This window comes from Plutella xylostella, chromosome 10, assembly GCF_932276165.1.
Source record: "Plutella xylostella chromosome 10, ilPluXylo3.1, whole genome shotgun sequence".
Lineage (NCBI taxonomy): Eukaryota > Metazoa > Arthropoda > Insecta > Lepidoptera > Plutellidae > Plutella > Plutella xylostella.
The window spans coordinates 9,489,974-9,511,138 of NC_063990.1; the positions used below are offsets into that span (position 1 = coordinate 9,489,974).

At 37.5% G+C, this 21,165-nt stretch overlaps 1 protein-coding gene across 1 annotated transcript; it reads left to right on the plus strand.

Annotated features, from left to right (window-relative positions):
• Nucleotides 1-9,528: 9,528 nt before the first annotated feature.
• LOC105390369 (zinc carboxypeptidase) lies at nucleotides 9,529-15,402 on the plus strand. Its single transcript, XM_048623769.1, has 10 exons — nucleotides 9,529-9,543; nucleotides 9,849-9,989; nucleotides 10,472-10,552; nucleotides 11,535-11,591; nucleotides 11,792-11,948; nucleotides 12,946-13,106; nucleotides 13,350-13,437; nucleotides 14,264-14,466; nucleotides 14,828-14,915; nucleotides 15,212-15,402. Exons 1-10 carry the CDS (start codon nucleotides 9,529-9,531, stop codon nucleotides 15,400-15,402), a joined length of 1,182 nt encoding a protein of 393 aa, XP_048479726.1.
• The last annotated feature ends 5,763 nt before the right edge of the window (nucleotides 15,403-21,165 follow it).

The window sequence follows — 21,165 nt, forward strand, 5'->3', positions numbered from 1 at the left end:
AGCCTCGCGGATCTCATTCCTGATGGTACTTATCAGCTCATCTTGGGTGACGCATTGATTACACGGGGAATTCGCCGAGCTCGCAGAGGCCCTGGCCTCGCGAAGCTTGGAGCGGAGAGTAATTTTGTCACTCTGGGGAAACTGGACTGGGGTGTTGGAGTTGTCACCCCTCGGCGGCTTGATGGCACACGATGGACATGTCCATGTAGACTGGAGGACTTTTGTATTTTTTTCCACAGGTACACCCACGCACTGTATATGGTAACTATTTTTACACGATGTGCAATCTAGAGGAGTATCCTTTTTGATATTTATGATGTCTTTACACGCCAAACATGTTTTTGCCATATCTTTTGTAGTTGAGGGTGGTTGAAGAACCGTTTGGTAACGGCGGCGGCGCGCGGGCGGGGCACTCGCAGGCGCCGATAAGGCCCGAGAGGTTCCGATGGTCACCGATGATAGGCGATAGGCTAACGCGAGTGAACACGAGCACTCACGAATACTCCCGGAGTTGCGCGAAGGTGTGGCCGGCCGACAGAGATGGGTGATTAGATTGCTCCTCTTTCACCCGATCGGCGCGGGGGAGGTGATACTGCACTGGATTTATGACCGATATTTACAAAGATAAAACTTTAACTATTTGCGATTTTAGACATAGACATAGATAGGTTTATACTACCACTTTATTATTAAATGCGTCCGGGGAAGAAAGTATTATATTAATTTGTATAAAAGAGTTACCGGATAGCAGTCGTTGTGACGTATCGGATATCCGACTAATGAATTCTTTAGATTATAAATAAGGAATTCACAAATTGCTCTTATTGTGAAGTAAAACATCGTGACCCCACCAACCCACAGTGAACCAGCGTGGTGAGAAACGGTCCATGCTTAGGAAGGTTTCTAGAGAGCCAAGTACAGATTAACAACCACTTCCAGACTAATCACCACTAACACCATCGCAGATAATAGAAAAGAGGGTAAATTATAATTGTAATAATTATCCTATACATATTTTTCATTTTATAGGTACATTACAATGTACCTATAACATAAAAAATATGTTTAGAATAGTTTCAACACCTAGCTGAACTTACCTACAAGAACAAAGATTTAAAGTTTTAAACTACAAATGTATAACAATACCAAGCGAGAACTTACCCGCCTTCAGGCCGGGGCGGTAGTCTGTGGGTTGACTTTGTGATGCTCTGTGGTCTTCAGAGGAAGTTCCGAGCAAAGTTAGAAACTACCAACTGTATTACAACAATATTCGTGACGGAAATCCGGGTTGGCATAACCAAACCTGACGTATACAGGGTGTTGATGACATGCTCCCGAAATTTAACCACATGAATCTTCTGGGCATACTTAACAAGTTTCCCTAACATACATACAGCCCGAACTCGTAGAATTCGCACCAATTATTCTAAAGTAACCCATTTTACAATATAAACGTTATATTCTTTATAAACGTTAAATTCTTTGTTTTAAAATCGAATTTACCGATGATTTGTGTAAACCTCTGACACGTCTTGAAAAATATGAATAGTGACGTAGATTTATGTACTAAGTGTCAATTTCACCATTCTCTGTTAGAGCATAACCAGGGAGTAATGGTTAACTTTTGACACATCTGTCATGAATTTTATATGGAGATGACGTTTCATTTATAAATCAATCCCTTTCGGTTAGATAACCGAGAATGGTGAAATTGGCACTAAATGTATGACCAGTGAGGTGCCTTTAGATTTTTAAAAATTACCTATCTGAGTAAGTATTTATTTCTAGACAATATAACTGCATTGAATTGAAACACTGATGTTTATTGAGAAAAATACCTCTACAATCTGAAATAATAATGCAGAAGAGGGATATATAAATGCATGCGCCAGCTGTAAGTAACTTGAGCAATAAATTACGTGCAAAATGTGGAGCACGCCGCCATGACACTTGTTGTTCCTATTGTATTGTTGCGTTCAAGCATTCGCAGCACGTAGCCGCTCGTAGCCATTCGTAGCCGCTCGTAGCCATTCGTAGCCGCTCGTAGCTGGCTACGGATAAAAAAGGGTTATTTATATCGAGGGCCTGGGCGGTCGTTCTCGTGTTTAAGTGTTAATTGGTACAGTCGCACATAACAACATGCAATATAGACACTATCAAAATAATCGTACTTATAGTAATTACGGTAAAATATCGTCTTATGTCGGCCAAAGCAAATTGTTCTATAAAGACATACATTAAGATTTATATTTAGAAACTTTTATGTAACCAATATGGGACGTGCTATTACGTAATGTTCTTCGGAGTACTTCGTTAATCCGTTTTTTTATTATTCTTGTTCCATTAGCGTAACAGCCGCCACATAAGTTTTAACGAGAGAATTCAATTTACTTATAAGTACCTACTTTAAATGTGACGTGACAAAAGTATAACATGTATAAACCACAATATATCATCGTATAGCATTGTATTTTCATAGTGAATATAAGTAAATATATTATAATGTTTACAAATGAGTAACAGTTTCATGTTTTGTTATGCTATTTTCTTTAGATCGTAGTAGTAATGTAAAGAAAATAAATACTTAAATATATCTAAGCAAAACTTTGTATAAGCACCTAATACTTACGTAGTTACTTAATATTCGAAGTATTTATTTAAAACATGATACCTACAGGAAATGTATTTTATTTACAAAGATGAACAAATCACAATCTGTTATTTTATCAGGATAAGACCGTAATTTTCTCGTCATTTATTTCACTTTGTTTATAAATACGTCGACAGAAGGTCATAAATCACTCGAAAACCCTGGAATTTAAGGCCTTTTAAACAAGTTTAGTAATTAAAATGAGCCGGGCGGAATGGCTGCCACTTTGAATATTTGCGGCATAATGTGTCGGAGACTCGGGAACCCTCAAATGTAGCTTGGTTTTCTATTATGTCTTTACTGTATAGTATACAGTGTACACGTATGTATACATATTATCATGAACATACTTTGTTTCACTCTCTTATATGTAGCAGGTAGATCCAAGTTTGAAAAAAACTAACAAATTTGCATAACATAGCCTAAACTAAAAGCTTTGTACAAAAAGGTAAGTACTCTTTTTCTGGGCGGACTAAAAACATTGAAAAAAATATTATACTAACGTATTGTTTGCTATTTTTCATCCATTATACCCCTGTCAAAGGCAAACTATACTTAACTGAATTATACAGCTTGTAGGCTGGACTGTATCTACTTCGAGCAATCTACAGCAAACACCACACGAAACCTTAATGAGTCCATGTCCATGCTTTCCAACTACTGGAGAGCGAGCTAGACCATTATTATTGTCTACTTGCTATTGTCCGTGAATATATACTTTATTTTTCGTGCAATTTTCCACTAACTAAGTACATTAACCTTATTATCCTATTTACCATCCCTTTATTGGAAAAATTATCTCTGACCTCTCGAGGTTATCTTATCTTTATCTAAAGGCAGTAATTTTATAAATACCAATAGAAGATCAGTAAATATTGATACAATCGCACTACGGTGTTTGGCAAGAAATGTAAATATTGATGTGACAAAGTTGCTATATTCGCTCGCAGTGAGCGACGAGCCCACACTGTCTCCGGGCAAACACAAACAGTAATGAGAGCTATCCCGATTCCGTACATAATTACGCATCACATTACCCTTATGTTTGCGGCGAAGTAAATAATCAAATTATAAAGCTTTTAGGCCGAGATTCACTGGATTATGTACACAATTTAATGTAGATTAAGACGAAGTAGAGTTTGATTCGATTACAGTTTACAGCGAGGTCCGTCCGACGGCTGACACCCAGCGCCAGCCGGTCACGAATTTGCATGTAGTTAGTTGGTAACTACATAACACAATTTTATTGTAGTTGCTCTGACCATTTAAATTCCTAACTTATCTTTAGACATTCCTAGGCTAGGTACCTATTCAAAATAAATAACTTTACCAGTATGTATTCATGTTTGATAGATGATAATAATATGATCATGAAAAATATCGTCCTTATTACGGAATAATTTAAAATCTGATAATTGCTCCTCCTCATGAAACGAGTTCTACTCATAAACAGCCTGTAATACCTAGTCTACTAACAAATATTATTTGGAGAAAATTTGCATTTAGGGTGAATATTTGAAAACGAGTGTTTTTGCCTCATTTACCTGGCATTTTTCAAAATTGAACTCTAGCCCTTTTACTGTAAACTCGTGCTTAGGGGAATCGAAGATTACCTATATAATGTGATTTGCCTCATGTTTTGACGAGTAGTTTGTGAGATACTGTAAGTGAATTAATGAGCCTGCCAAACGAATGAGGAATAAGCCAGAACAATGAGAACATGCAGACATATAAATTAGGCTCGGCCAGATCAATTATAAATTATTCATTACCTCGTAATAAATAAAGTCTAATTCAAAAAATGTTTATTCAATCAAGTTAAGTAAAAAATGTTTTTTTAAATAAATCAGTCAGGATAATTAAAAATAATATGAGATAGTTAGGTAACATGCAATAAGTAGGCCTGCCTGTTCTTTTCTTGCTTTTCTTTCCATAGTTCTTCATTGTTTTTTATACGCTCATATCTTTTTTTTTCTGCCAGTCTTTTCTTTTTGAGCCTTTCTTCTTTTGACTGCTTTTTTGGCTTCGTCATTCCGTATTGTATACTATATTACTATATGTGTCTGAAAATAAATAACTAAAATAAGTAAATGTACGCCACACAGAACGTTTTTAACAAAAAAGAAACTTATTTTATACCTCGGAAATATAACTTAGGAAATATAGGTAAAACAGCGAAACATAACCCCGCGCTTATGCTCACACGATATTTATTAAAAGAAGGAAACAAAAATCAGTGGAAGGTCTCGTTCAATCTTCATCCATGATCTGCACTAGTGTTGCCGTATAATCGATGTCACATCGATTATTAATTGATTATGTAAATGGGGCCCAAATAATCTAATAACTTGGATTTAAAACTGACAACGATATTGAGAAAGCTATTTCTCGTGTTCAACGAGAATACTCAAATTATTTGACAGCTCAGCATAGTATTGAAGATCCTCAATAGGTTAATTAAGTAAAGAAAGAAAGAAGAAAGAAAGATAAAACTTTATTTGTCACTGACAGCATTTACTCTTTGGATGAAAACCTGTTTATTGTACGCAAGACTTCGTCCCAAAAGTCTTCCAGATGTTGGTCTGGTACGCTGTTTATCAAAAATCTAAATGTAAGTGCTTTTTCATTTCGAATACACGAACAGTTAGAGAGGGAAGTATTTTCATTATCCATATTCGAAGCATTTGTTTTTCGCAACCCTGAAACAAGATAGTGCCAAAAAATTACCAAACCCAGTTTGGCTTCCGACCTGACCGTGGCACAGCTGAAGCTGTCTTCTCAGTGCGTCAACTGCAAGAGAAAAGCAGAGAGCAGGGCCGTCACATGTACCTGTGTTTTGTTGACCTCGAGAAAGCTTTTGACAGCGTGCCTCGAGAAGCCCTCTGGTTGGTGCTGAAAAAGATAGGGTGCACTGAGAAGTTTGTGAGACTCCTCAGACTCCTCCACGACGAAATGCAGTGCTGCGTCGCTGTCAACGATGAACAATCTGCGTTTTTCCCCGTTACTTGTGGGGTAAAACAAGGTTGCGTTCTCGCGCCTACATTGTTCGCGTTGTATTTTGCGGTCGTAGTCCGAGAGGTCTTACAGACTTCTATGGAAGGTGTCCGCATCCGTTTTCGCACTGATGGCAGCGTGTTCAATTTGGCGAGGCTAAAATCCCGCACAAAAGTCTCACACGCCATGGTTACTGAGATAATCTACGCGGATGACCTATGCTTCGTGTCAGAGACCTCAGACGGCCTGCAACAGCTTATGGCCGATTTAGACAAGTCCTGCCATAAATTTGGCTTAAGAATAAGTGTCAAAAAGACGGAGGTGATGTCTCTAGATATCGACGGTCACGAGGCGCTTAAAATTAAACTTGGGGATGATGAGCTGAAACAGGTCGATAAATTCCGCTACCTGGGGAGCACTCTAACATCAAAGTGTGACCTTGACGCAGAGATCAACAGCAGGATCGGAGCTGCCGCTGCAGCATTCGGCAAGCTGGATAATAAGGTCTTCTGCTCACACGATATAAAGCTGGGTACAAAGATCTCAGTATACATGGCGGTTGTTCTGCCTAACATCATGTATGCTGCGGAAACTTGGACCGTGTACCGTCGTCACATCCGCATGTTGGATCGATTTCACCTAAGATGTTTGCGTAAAATCCTAAATATCCGATGGTCTGATCGCGTGAGGAATACCGAGGTGCTGCGTCGAGCCAATGTGGGTGGCATTGAGGCTTACCTCATGCGGCGACAGCTTAGGTGGTGCGGACACGTGTCTAGGATGTCAGAGCAGAGGGTCGCAAAGCGCATCTTCTATTCAGAACTTGAGGAGGGCAAGCGAAAGCATGGCGGACAACTCCTCAGGTACAAAGATGTGCTGAAGCGCCACATGAAGAGGTGCGGCATAGAGCCTTCTCAGTGGGAGAAGCATGCCGCCTTAAGACCTGAGTGGAGGGCTTTGGTTAAAACCAAAGTCCGTGATTTTGAAGTCCACCGGCGCGCCGAACTCGACTTGAAGCGCGATGAGTTAAAAGCCCGACCACCTGCGCTAACTCAATACAATTATGAGAATGGTGTGCTCACATGCCCGCAATGTGCGAGGGTCTTCACGAATAAGATAGGCTACACAAGCCACATGCGAGCACACGAGCGACGAGTCTGATCCTCGAAGCGGTCGCCGTGACCGAAATCGGTCGGACCGCATCATCATCATCATTTATCAACCTACCACCACTGCCACTAGCTTCATCTCTTTTTGTTTCTATGGCTTTTCTTTTTCTTGGTGCTAAAATAGAAGGTGATAGTGGCCGGTCATCGCTATCCTGAGACAAAAAAAAACATATTTTTTGGATGGACCAGTAGGAAATTTAATAGTACCTAATACTCAGCAACGGCCGCCGGCGCAGAGGCAAACCAATAAGGAGATGGCCGGACGACCTGGACACCTTAAGCAAGGACTAGCGTGAGCAGGTCCAAGACAGGGATAATTGGAAAATTCAATGAGAGACCTTTGCCCAGCATTAGGCTTCCTTTAGGACGTTTTCAGTACGCCTGAGTACGTGTCCAAACCAGCCTAGCGTAGACATAAGTCTTTAATTATAATTGGTCTGGCATCAACAAATTCATCTGGCATTATGTACCAGATAAAAACAGACAAATGAGTGGCAGATAAATGAGTTTTTACATAAAAACAATAAATTATTAATTAAATTGTGAACTTAATCATCTACCTTGTTATGGAAAAAGGTAGAATACAGTGTGATCACGTATGTGGTTAAGTAACGAAACAGAAGTATCATCAGCAAGCATGTAGGGCAGGACATATAAATTAGGACACTTACCGTACAAAGTCCAGATTATCTGCTTGCTATCACAATTTATCGTCGTCACAAATCGCACGCGGACGGTGCACTCTGCCGGCAGACGGGCGGTGGACTGACCTGATTGAACTCGAACGCAAGTTCAAAAATATTCAACCCTTCAATGGTGGCGTTCGTGAAAAGACACGGCCAGACAAATTAGTTTTTATGGTGCGGACGTTTTGAAAAGCTTAATAACTTTTATTGTATTATATTTAGAGGACAATGAATATTAAGGACTTCACGAGTATATATTGAAATATAAAGGATTTATATTTTAATGTTTTCAAAGCGAACATTGTAAGACTTATGAACTAAAATGTATACGAAATTGGAGTTTGGACGCGCCATATAAATGGGATTTGAGTGTTATCTGGTCATACATTTTTTTAATTTTATATGAATCGTTGTAAAACTGTAAATAGGCCTTGATAGAGAATTTCATTTTACATGTACCATACAAATATAGCCTCAAAATTCGAAAAAATAAGTAGATTCTCCCGATGAAAACTGACAAATTTAGCGCTCCAAATATTCACCCTTTAGCACCTTCAGCCATCATGGTGTAAAAATAACTTTAGTAAATCGTTGTGAACCCACAGTTGATCCGAGTACAATGGACTGTTTTATTCATAAATCAAGCGGACTATGGGTACATTTATCCTTGTCTTCCCACACTCTAGATGATACCAGAGTACCAACTCTGAGATAACGAACGAAGAGTCTGAATACAAATTAATACTTCAATTAACGTAAACCAACAAAAATATGCTTTAGTGTTATGCTTGCGGCTTTTCATCTGGTTTCTTTTCACATAACTTATCCCTCTATGCTCACTTTTCCAGGCTTAAATCACTAAGGGGTGCCCAGGCGATTGCAAAAACTTTAAGTATCCTTCCTCTACATACTTAGTTATATCTAGATTTAAAAATATAAAAATATTATAATAAAACTAACACACATTTAAGAAAAATATTACTTATCGAATGCCCACTATTCCACTACTCGGGACTTAAAGGGTCCGTAGAGTTGTTTTCATCATTAAAAAGAATATCAAAAAGTAAAAAAATGCACCGTAGCGTAGCGTAGTGTAGAGTTTTAAAATTATGATAATCGTATCTCAGCTATTACAACACCCAGGCTTGCTACTCCAGTTTACTCGGGAGCTAGGCTGGCTGAGCTGGAATCAAGGGAATATGTACAAAGGTTCCACTCGAGAGAGCCAAGTACAGGAACTTCGCCCCCTCTCAGAATAGAAAAGAATAGAATATGGTAATCGTAATTTCAGAGTGCATCAGCAGGTGACTGCGCCGTCCTCTAGCCAGCCGGCGCGGGGCATCAAGTTTACACGCTAATTTAAACAACTCGTTTATCTTTGGATAAAATGTCAACCTAGTCTACGGGCTATGTAAGTTTGTACGTATAATTACAATGCATATATATACATATATATTCACATGAAAATCTATTTATGTATGTATAGGTTTAGCCTTAACCTGTATTGGTTTCTATACTATAGTTGATTCATACATAATTTTGGCGTATAAGTAGCTTATGTAGGTATATCTTTTGCAACTACGAAACGTTATGTCATAAATGAATTGTTACTTGTTTGCATAAAAGTGGAAAGTGTGCATGTTGTTATCGCATAAAATTCTTTCGATAGCTACAAAATTTAAAATATTTATGGGTAAGCAGGCACATAATTTTCCATACTAAATCTATCTACCTATGCCGACTTTGTATATTTTTATACTTGCCAAGTCAGAATTACGTTTAAGGGAACCCATCGAAATAAAATTGTAAAAAATTGCAACGAAGAATATAGTTACTTTACCTACCTTCGTAGTATTTATAAACTTGGCAAGGTGTTAAGTTGTAGGCACAAATGAGTTTAATTGTTTTATTTTTTACTTTGTTCGTAGTTTTGGCAGATGCAGAAAGCAATGGATATAAATCATACAAAAATTACAAAGTTTTCGAAATAGCAGGTAGCCTAGAATCGGTGAGCAATTTTCGAGGTCATATGGAAACAAATGAAGTAAGTATATGTTAAATATATTTCTAAATGGTATATAATATACACCTGTACCATATACCTTATACCTGAGGGCAGGGTGCGGGGAAAGATAGAGGGGAGTCTTTTACGGGAATACCTATTAATTCGAAGCAAACCCCGCGGGCAACAGTTAGTTACCTAATAAATGTGTATTTTTTACTCAGCCTATAGCTCCGCTTTAGTATTGTATTCTCAGAAAGTATTATACTTACACATTTAGTAGGTACACAAAATATGTACTTGGAGTAATTAGCTATAAAAAACCTCTTACTTCTCATTGTGTCTAGTCGCTGGTTGGAGCCAACGAGGCGGTGTTCGTGTGGGGCTCCGGGCGGGTCCTACACGCGCTGGTTCCTGAGGGGCAGCTGGGGCACGTCCGCGCCACGCTGCGGCAGCGCAACCTCACCGCCACGCTGCTGCAACATGATGTATCACAGTAATGATCAGTTTCTCAATTGATTAAATGTGCCTAGTATGACAGTCTTGCTCAGCGTCTATTCAGCTAATCACAGCGCTGCATTTCATAGGTACTCGTGAAAAAAAATAGTAGTTGAAAATTAAGCTTGATTTTACAGATTACCTTACAGATAGAAAGCAAAAGGTTAAAATAGGACAAAGCATCAGTGATACTGCAAATGTTCTATATGGTGTACCACAAGGCAGTGTCCTGGGGCCTACTTTGTTTCTGGTTTATATTAACGACCTTTGCAATTTAAAAGTTGAAAGTGGACGAGTCTTTTCATATGCTGATGACACTGCCCTAGTATTCTCTGGCCCATCCTGGAAGGATGTTCAATTAGCAACTGAAAAGGGGTTAGTCAGGGTGGCAAACTGGCTTCAGAGGAATCTTCTATCGTTAAACATCTCAAAGACAAAATACATATGTTTCTCCATATACAACAATTCACAGCCAGACACAGATTTCAACATTAAAGTACACACTTGTGGAAATCATATGAATGATGACTGCACTTGTATTAGCATTGACAAGGTAAGTAGTACAAAATATCTTGGAGTCATGATTGACCAGCGCCTGTCATGGTACGCTCACATCGACTTGGTAGGTAATAGGATTAGGAAACTTACTTGGATATTTAAAAACCTAAGACATGTGGCTTCTGTTAACCTATTGACTAGAGTATATGTTGCCCTGGCTCAGGCTGTAATTACATATTGCATTCCAATATGGGGTGGGGCATATAAGACAAAATTTATAGAATTAGAAAGAGCACAGCGTCATCTCATTAAAGTAATGTTTTTCAAACCATACAGGTTCCCCACTGAGAAACTATATGAAATAAGCAATTTACTAACAGTAAGAAAACTATATGTCCTATATACTATTTTGAGATTACATAAAAGCTTAACATATGATCCCACTATCCTAACCAGAAGAAGACATCATGCAGTCGCAGGCACACGCTCTTGCAACACACTATTTGCTCAAAAGCAACTTAATAACCAATCAGCTCATCTATATAATCAGATTAATAAAATTCTATTTTTATACCCAAAGACTTTGTACGAAAATAAAAAAGCGTTAACTATCTGGATAAAAACAATAAATTATAAAGAAACAGAAAAAATATTGGAATACAATACTTAACCCTCGAAACATTGTGCAAACCATCACTCACACTCACACTCAAATTCACACTCACACTCACACTCACACTCACACTCACACTCACACTCACACTTACACTCAGACTCACAATCAAACTCACACACACATACCACATACATATACACACTACAAATATTAGATATAATTGTTTTCTTTTCTCTTAAAGTTTATTTCTTAACTGTGCAGTATTATTATTTTATTTTTGTTATGGAGAGCGAGACCTCCTGGCACAGGTATTTTTATACTTAATAGGAGGCCTTTACCTTGTTTTTGTTAAAATTAAGAAAGTTTTGAAATAAAAAAAAAAAAAAAAAAAAAAAAAAAAAACAGGTACTGTACAGAACAGGCGAACTCAAGAAGGACCAAAGAATTTGGATGGTCGGCGTACTACGATGTCGATGATGTAAGTGCCTAAAGTGTGAATCCAAAATACCTACCTACCTACTGAAATAAAATTCTAGAAGTTCGTTCAGATTTATGCTATCATCATTTATTAGAACTATAATAATAATACGATAATTACATGACCAATTGACCATCTCGAGAGTGGAGGTGGGTCTCGATATAATTATTGCCTTCTTTCAAACTTCCGTTTCCTCTCAGATCTATGCATACCTGCGCAACATGAGCGCTCGGTATCCTACGTTGGCGGCGCCAGTGGTGGGCGGGCGCAGCTACGAGGGCCGCGACATCCTCGGCCTGCGCGTGCGCAAGCCCGGCGCAGGGGCAGCGAACAAACCCGCCATCTTCATCGAGTCTGGTAACAAACTGACGAACGCGACTGAATTTTAATAGAAATTAAAATTTTGTGCAAGCAAGTTTTTTTTTTATTTTTTATTTATTTTTAAGTTGTTTTTATAAAAGTGATATAGTAAACCGAAAGGGGGTCGTCGGGGCTCAGGGCGCTCACGGCTAATGGACAACATTTCAAAAAACTAAAGCTGCTATAAATCGAAAACCATTTCGAGATTTAGCTCTAAAGGCCACAAAAAAAATGTTTTTGTATTTTTTGGATGTATCATTTTCGAGAAAATCATAAAATAGTAAAAAAGTGCTGATGACGTCATGCATCAGGTGCGATGCGTTTTGATGATCAAAGCCTATAGATTTAAAAACAAAGTAACTGTCACTTTCATTTTTGATTGAATTTGACGTTTTATCGTGACGTTGTTGTTTATTTGGGTCATTTTCATTAATTCTATTCTGACACTTTCTGTCTATTTTTTTATTTATTATTAAGAGATGACCTCTATATAATATGTCCCAGAGCATGCCACTGCCTACACAGCTGAAAAAATGCTTCTGCTTATTTTTTTACATGATAAGTACCTACTTTCCATCATCAGAAATATCAATGTCATTTGAAAATGACCCATTTGTTGGTTGGCATGTAAACAAAGTTTAAATGTCACTTGTCAGTGTCATCTATGTTTTTTTTCGAGACTCAGGCAATAGATAAAAATAAAAATTGAGCCTAATATGTGACGTCACTTCCGGTTTTAAAATAATTAACTTTAAAGTTAAAAATAACATGCAAAAATTAATTTATTTACAAAATAAAAAAATACGGGTCCACTAATTTTCTATAAACTTTCCGAATAGCTAATAAAAATATAGGGTAAAGAAAATGAAATGTTGTCCATTCTAGACGATTTTCTTCTTTCGGAAGAACGCGAAACAGTTGCCGAAATGATAAATGATAAAAACGATGAATGTCAGCTTCCTTTCCACTTTTGCACACTTCTTTATATTTTCAGGTATCCACGCCGTTGAATGGATCACTTCCGCCACAATAACTTACTTCATAAACGAACTGCTCACCAGCAACGACCCTAACATCACAGCGCTAAGGGAAAATTTCGACTGGCACATCTTCCCTCTTGTCAACCCTGATGGATACCATTACAGTATGAATGAGGTGAGTAGTTGAGGGTTTTTACTAGGTAGTTATAATTAAGGGCCTATTCAAACGTCGGAGTTATCCGCTGTCGTCGCGTCGTGAGCAGCGGTATAATATAAGAATACATGATTATATGGCAATAGCTAATTATAAGAATTGAAGCGGCGTGAACCTGGGCTAAATTGTCGGCAGACGGGTAGGTACATATGTTAGATCCATAATGTAATAAAACTAAAACGGCTCCGTTTATTAATATTTCAGGACATCATGTGGAGGAAGACCAGGTCCAGGTCTCCGAATGGATGCTTCGGCGCCGACCCCAACCGGAACTGGGACTACAAGTGGGACTGTGAGGCACCTTATTGTGCTATTCCTAATCCGTTTCAAAAAAGAAAAGCCAGATGTTAACATTTAAAAAAGCCAAGCGGAAATTTTATAACCCTTTAATCTGGGAGGGACCCAATGTCCTGCAGTGGTATTTATATTTACGGCTATATAGTACGAGTAAAATTATTGTTTTTATAAAATAAATTAGTTCATTTCTTCTCATACAATGGAGGAAAACAGAAACTTGCTTTGTTTGCTTGCATCATTGAATTATAATTTACTAACTGTTTGCATCTCTAGCTCCAACACATCACCCAGTCAAGTCTGGTCAGCACGGGTGATTAGACCAAACCTCACTGATAGATTCAGTGAGAGGCCTACCATGTCCTATAAAGGACTTAAATGAATGTGACATAATTTTTAAGTGAATATAAATTAATGATATTATTGTGTTAAGTATTGTTTGAGTTGCATAATATTTAATGGTAAATTTTCATTGATTTAATTAGATATTAATAGAATGTAAAGTACTTAATTGAATTATACAACCACGACATATTTTATATTTGATACTTTGCATGATAGTGTAAATAATTTTTTTATTATTATTAATGTAAATGTAATGTAATAATGTACTTAATTTATTTAAACTGTTAATTTGTATTGAATAATTTGTTTGCATTGTCAATATTTGCATGATTATGATTAATTGTTTGGCAATAATTCTTTAAACTAATGTCAATGTATGTAAAACTTATGATTGAATAAAGGCTTTATTATTATTATTATTATAACTGTTTGCATCAATACATTGACAAAACTTGCACAAAAAGCTCATACTCCCGCAGTGGCATTAAACGCGAGCAGCGACCCATGCGACAACCGCTACACGGGCCCTCAGCCATTCTCCGAGGTGGAGACGCGCACCCTGGCCTCCTACATCGCAGCCGTCGAGAACCTACAGGCGTACCTCGCCTTCCACTCCAACGCTCAGATGCTGCTCGTGCCCTACTCCGACTCCAAGGAACATCTAGACAACTATGATGATTTGGTAACCGTAGTACCTATTGCTTAGAAATGTTTAGCTTTTAAGTTGTTGTGTGTGGTAGTTGCGAGCTGATGTGTGTGTATGATCGCCAGAAGAAGATGAGGATGGGATGAGAGGGTTTCGACGAGGGAGGTCATTATTTATGGAAGTCAGTAAAAGATTTTTAAGCCATAAAAGCTCAGAGGCAACTATTTCTATAATAAGTACTTCAATTGCACTTTTTCTCTGTTCCATTATTACTATTATAATACAATGGAACTAACTGGCATTCGAATTTCGAACATAATAGCACACCGCAGCTCTAATATTGGATATACGTAAGCCCATTGTATTGTATTTTAAATTGATTTCCTGAATGCTTCAGATTCAACTGGGTAAGGCGACTTTAGAATACGGACGCAAGGTGAACGGAGCGAAGTACGACGGAGTGGGAACTGCGGCTGAAATGTTATGTAAGTTTTAAGTGGTAAAAATTATATGTTATTTTAAAATATACTTACTATAAATAGAAAAATATCACGATAACACATTAGGGAAACATGAGGCAAGTTTAACTTCTTCGTTTTAGAATTGAAGATAGTTTTTTATCTACATACAGCCAGAAGAACTAGCTAAGTATCAAAACATGAAAAAATTGCTTCGTGTATCCTTACGGGTATCCCGACGACCATGAAAATGAAACCATTGTGAATCAAAACGTCAAAACCCAGTATTATACAATTATTTGATCGCTACTCTGCCCCGTCAGACCCTGCATCAGGCGGCAGCATGGACTGGGTGCGCCACACCCTGCACACTCCACTAGTCTACACGTGGGAGCTGCGAGGCTGGGCCCTGCCCTGCTGGCCGGCCGCCAGGATCCCTGCTCAGGGAGACGAGGTCACGCAGATGATCCATGGCTTGACTGTTGAAGCGCGCAAGCTGGGCTACTTGAAGTAAACACGTGTCTGATTTGTTGTTAAAATTGCAACCTGTATTTTGTTAAGAATATTAAATGATAAAATAAAAAATAGGTTGATGACAGTTCATGATCATAAAATGGTCACCTTTTAAATCCTACGCACACCCCGTAGTAATCCACTACAAGACATGAACCTATCCATAATTTCCATGGGTTGGAGATATAACACAAACATTTTAAACCCAGTACAAATCTTTAACAAATATCTGCCCCGGGGATCGAACCAGGGACCTTCAGTCATCCGAAGGTACTTAATCTCCTCGAGTTCCTTTGTGTGAAATTAAAGGGCACCGTAGGCCTTGGTGGCATAAACTCTACGCAGAAACTTTGAAGCGCGACTTAGGGACAGTTGGAAACGGCTCAATAGAGACACTAATCTGCTTGTAAACTACTTGTTCCTAGGATCTTCCTATAAATACGAGTACTCGTATAAATAGGTTCTGCCCGTGAACTTCGCTCGACAGAAAATGCTTTCCAGCGAAAATGCCAGCGGGGATTTAAACTTACTAGTCGGTGGAGCCGTTCAACATTAAAAGACCCATCGGCACCACCGTGGTATGGCAAGGAGTAACTAGCTATGGTATGTCTGCAATCCTAACTAATATTATAAATGCGAAAGTAACTGTGTCTGTCTGTCTGTCTGTCTGTCTGTTACTCTTTCACGCCAAAACTACTGAACGGATTTGAATGAAATTTGGTATACATATGGTCTAGACCCTGAGAAAGAACATAGGCTACTTTTTATCCCGGAATTCCCACGGGAAAACTTTTTAAGGCGAAGCGAAGCTCGCGGGAACAGCTAGTTTAGAAATATTATCTAGCACTACGGGGTGATGATGGTCACCTACCTAATTTACATCCTATTCGGAGTCCTACATACTTACTTACTAGGGTTTCGTTCCCGTGTTCCCGGGAATTCCCGTTCCCGGGAATTCCCGGGAAATATGTCATTCCCGAAACCGGGAAAAAAAAAATCATTCCCGGGAATTCCCGGGTATTATTTTTCATGGATTCTATGCTATATTTTCATCGTTATTTATCTGTTTCTCCTTCCTAAAACCAAAAAAAATATCGGCTTTTACATATGTGACCAAAGAGTATGTAAAAGCTAACGGTAGTGTGACGCCTGCCATATATTTACCCGACTGCCGAAGGAGGAGGGTAATGTTTTTCGATTGTATGTATGTATGTATGTTTGTCTGTTTCTTTGTTCCCTCCTGTAGCCTAAACGGCTTGATAGATTTTGATGTATGAGGTATCGTTAGAAGCGTATTGATGGCGCGATGACGTTACATTAAAATATACATAGCGCCCTCTAGAGGACATAACGTGATGATCGAAAAAATAATATTTTTGCAACTATGCCGTGTGGGGTATCAAATGAATGGGCTTGATTTGCACATTACAAAAATATGCATATTGTAGGTATTTAAAAAACAACACCAAAATTATTGAAATAAAAAATGTTCATGAACTAAAACCCGACTACTGACGTAAAATTTCATAAAATAAAAACAACTAAAAAGTTACAAATAAAAAAATATACTTAATTATAAACAAACAAAAAACCCGACTGCACGCTAAAAAGGTGAAAACAAGTCCCAATGTTAATGGAAAGTATCGCAGGCGGGGACTCCGGGGACCAACTTGACCGCCACAAAAGGCCGTTTTCTAAGTAACATTCAGCTAAATGGTGAAACCTCTGGTGGTCCCCGCCCACGATACTTTCCATTAACATTGGGACTTGTTTTCACCTTTTTAGCGTGCGGTCGGGTTTTCGTTTGTTTATAATTATATAATTTTTATGTCCCAATTTTGTGTGCGCGTTTATTTTTATAAAATTACTAACGCAGAGAAAAAACTAAAATAAGAAGTAGGTTGAGAGATAAATCGCTGAATGAATTAATTTTTCTAAAACATTGCCTCAAGTGTAATTAATTTTGAATAATATTATTTTCAAACTGTTAATCATAATACCTTTGGTTTAATTTACAATTAAGAAAAACAAATGATTTTGCATGTAAAACAAATCATTATAATTTTGGTTGTTAATTTATCTGACTGTTGCTTTTTTCTACCTATACGAGTAATAAAAGTAAGAGTTATTAAAGTATATTTGATTTAATTGTTAGTGTTTTAATACCCGAAAATAGCAAAAACTAGCATTTAAAATAAATTCCCGTTTCCCGGGAATTCCCGGGAAATCTTAAAAAAAATTCCCGTTTCCCGGGAACAGAAAAAGGACGGGAAAAACGAAACCCTATTACTTACACTATTTCGTAAGAATGGGGCAAGCATTTTCCGAGCTATTTTTACATTACGTTAATATTATACTATACGTAGCTCTTATTGGTTCTTATCCTTACTTCCTTACTAATATTATAAATGCGAAAGTAACTGTGTCTGTCTGTCTGTCTGTCTGTTACTCTTTCACGCCAAAACTACTGAACGGATTTGAATGAAATTTGGTATACATACGGTCTAGACCCTGGGAAAGAACATAGGATACTTTTTATCCCGGAATTCCCACGGGAAAACTTTTTAAGGCGAAGCGAAGCGCGCGGGAACATCTATTTATTATATACCAACAGCCTGAATACTATCAAGAAAATCCACGCTGGCCCAATTTCTGATAGATACGCATTCCAATTTGATCTTTGACTTCGCTTTCAATCGCGCCTATTGTAACTTACTGTTCATACATCAATTAACTCCACTTAATAAATATCTAAGTGTGTAATTATCATTGCTAATTAATTAATTCGATTATTAATTAGCGATGTGGCTGAGTAAGTTCATTGGTAAGTATTCACTCAGGCACATTGGTTTGTTTATTATAATTTTAGCTTGCGATTAAGGTATGTAAGTAAGCTCCTTATTCATACATTATGAATTTTTCGTTTTATTATGTAATTTTCAAATTAAAACGTAGGTAAAACTATATTAGCCGAAAAATACAGTGTCATTATTCTGCAATATAAGGTAAAGGCCTTTACACACCAAAGCCGCTGACCCGGCGGCTCAGGCCGCCGGCCTCATTTTGTACAATCATGCCTCATTTTGTACTAAGTTAACCCGCCGGCACTAGGCCGCCGGGTCAGCGGCTTTGGTGTGTAGAGGCCTTAAGAACCTACAATACATTAATATAACTATGATATTGACCTAATTTGTTACTTATTATTGACCTAATTTGTTAATTTGCACTTGGTCATTTCATTGGCGGTAAAGGAAGAGATTCAGAATTAGTTTCCCATTACTCGGATTCCCTCTGAAACTAATTCTGAAACTCGTCCGTGCAAACTCAGTGATACACCTACCTACATGTGGCAGTCGAAATAAACAAACTATCCACTAAAAAAGTCATTTCGGAGTGCTCTGCACGGAAAAAGCAATTTCGAATTTACACACAGCGAGTTTAAGCTAACTAATCTCGTTTAATTTTCATGACATTCATGATACCTACTTACCTCGTCAGTTCATTCAGAGATCACGATTATTCAGCACTTTTAGTGTGGACTCGTTACTCGTTAGTCGTTAGGCCACCACTGGACAAAGGCACAGTTTCAAGGGATTATAGTATAGTTGTAACTCTACTTCCTATAAACCTTATTTTCATTTCACGGCTAATACTTACATATTATATGATCATAATATCTACGAGTACATGAGCTATTCTGATAGAGATATAATTACTTATTTACAATATAACCAATTATAGGCAACAATACGAATCTGTTAGTGATCCTTTGTCTAGTTGGTATCTGCAAAATGATTGCGTATTACCAGAGAATCATTAATCGATCGTCATAATAACAGCCTATTAACTATGATTAAATGAGGTAACGCATATCGGGATACCTATTATTTATTGGTATTGGACTTTATTGTATCGCTACGCTAGAGAAATGTAATACCTTGTAAGCTTAGCAAGACCTTGACTTGTATTCGCTACTAAAAATCCAAATAAATATTAAGCCTGTTTAAAAAGTATGAACTGAATTGAGTTATATTTAGAATGCTCATGAACTGTTTACACTAAGTAGGTATGATGAAAAGAAAATTGTTAACATTTTCTGCGTTTTCTCATTGATGTAGTGTTACTCTAACTTCGCAAGTAATTAGTATCAGATATTGATAAAGTTTTATCTCCTGCGTCTAAACTTTTATCATTAGTTCTATGTTAAGAGTGACACGAGGCAAGGCGGAGTGTCATGAAGTATAAAATAAAGTCGTATGATACAATTTCAGCCCTCATTCTTAACAGTCCGTGGCTCGAAGCTTTTGTTTATAATACGAGTATGCATAGGTACACTATATAGGAAACAACAAAAGAAAAACTAAAATTACGACAGTCGAAATAAATATTGTAGTTTCCACTTGCACAGATTTAAACGCAATTAAATCAATTTTGCGTGTTGTCGTAATTTGACAATATAATGACTGAGCAAGAGATGATAGACTTAATTTTCATTAACTTTTTGGTGCTAGTCCGTAATTTATCGCACACTTATACTGTTGTTATACCATTTTACTTCTAGAGGGGGATTGCACTACATATCTTGTTTTTATACATACATCTGTACTTACTAGGTAATATCTGATACTACTTCAATTCGATAAGATTATCCTTGATATAAAAGTATTACTAGAAGAGATGTGCCAGTGGAAATTCTCCCCTAGTGCTGTGATGTTAGGATCGTAGCTGACGGCAGAAGAGATCCATTCCCTATCGTGGATGGATTCAGCCGAGTGTCCTCCGTCCATCCGAGCTTCGCCACTTCAAGGACCTTCTTAGTTACGTTTCCGAAGTAATGGAATTATTTATACTTACTAACTCAGGTATACGTAGGGATATCCAATCGAAAATATGATAATTTGATCATCTATTTCAAAACAAGTTTTATACAGAAAGTCACAAAAGTGATAACAGTAGGTAGTCCTCTTTCGGCCTGTGTGTTTGCCGCACCAGCTTCTTCACCACCACTAACACGACCGCTACGTTGTTCTCCGTCACGACCAGCTTGTCTCTGGATGAACTCTCGAAATGACAATTTGAAATAATAAGTAGAGCAAGTAAGTTCATCAGTAGAGCAGGCAGTGTTAAATAAATCTTGAGAGACGCGTTGTATTACTATTTCAGCTTATTTACAGAATAAAGAAGCAATAAAAAATATAAATGATTGGCCTAATCATTAGACGTAACTAAAAAGGGCCATAAGGATAATTTTTAGAATATCTCAACGGGAATCATGCAGAGATTTTTTCATTAAACTTGGAGTCTTGACTGTTCCTTGTCTTTATCTGCTAGTACTACTTTGCGATATGGCTAAGCATCCTGAGACGGTAGAGACTGACGAAGAAAGACTATTTAGACTGACAACAAGAAGGAAGGACATCCCCAGCAAGGGTGGCGCAGTTCTACCAATGTTGCAAGTTTATATGCACAGCGCTCAGTACCAGAATACGCGGTTATTTAATAAATTACCCTTACACTTGAAATCTGTCAGCAAATACAATCACTTCAAGACTCCTTCAAGACAAATTTTAAAAAATGGTTATTAAAGAAATGTTTCTATTCTGTTAATGAATTTATAAATGATAAATCATGTGAATAATTATATTTTAATAATTTACTTTGTTTAATGTATTATAATATTATTTAATTGTATTGTAAATGCATGTTAAATTAGTACCTGCTTAATTATGTAAATATTCAATGCGATATATGTTGCTCAGAATAA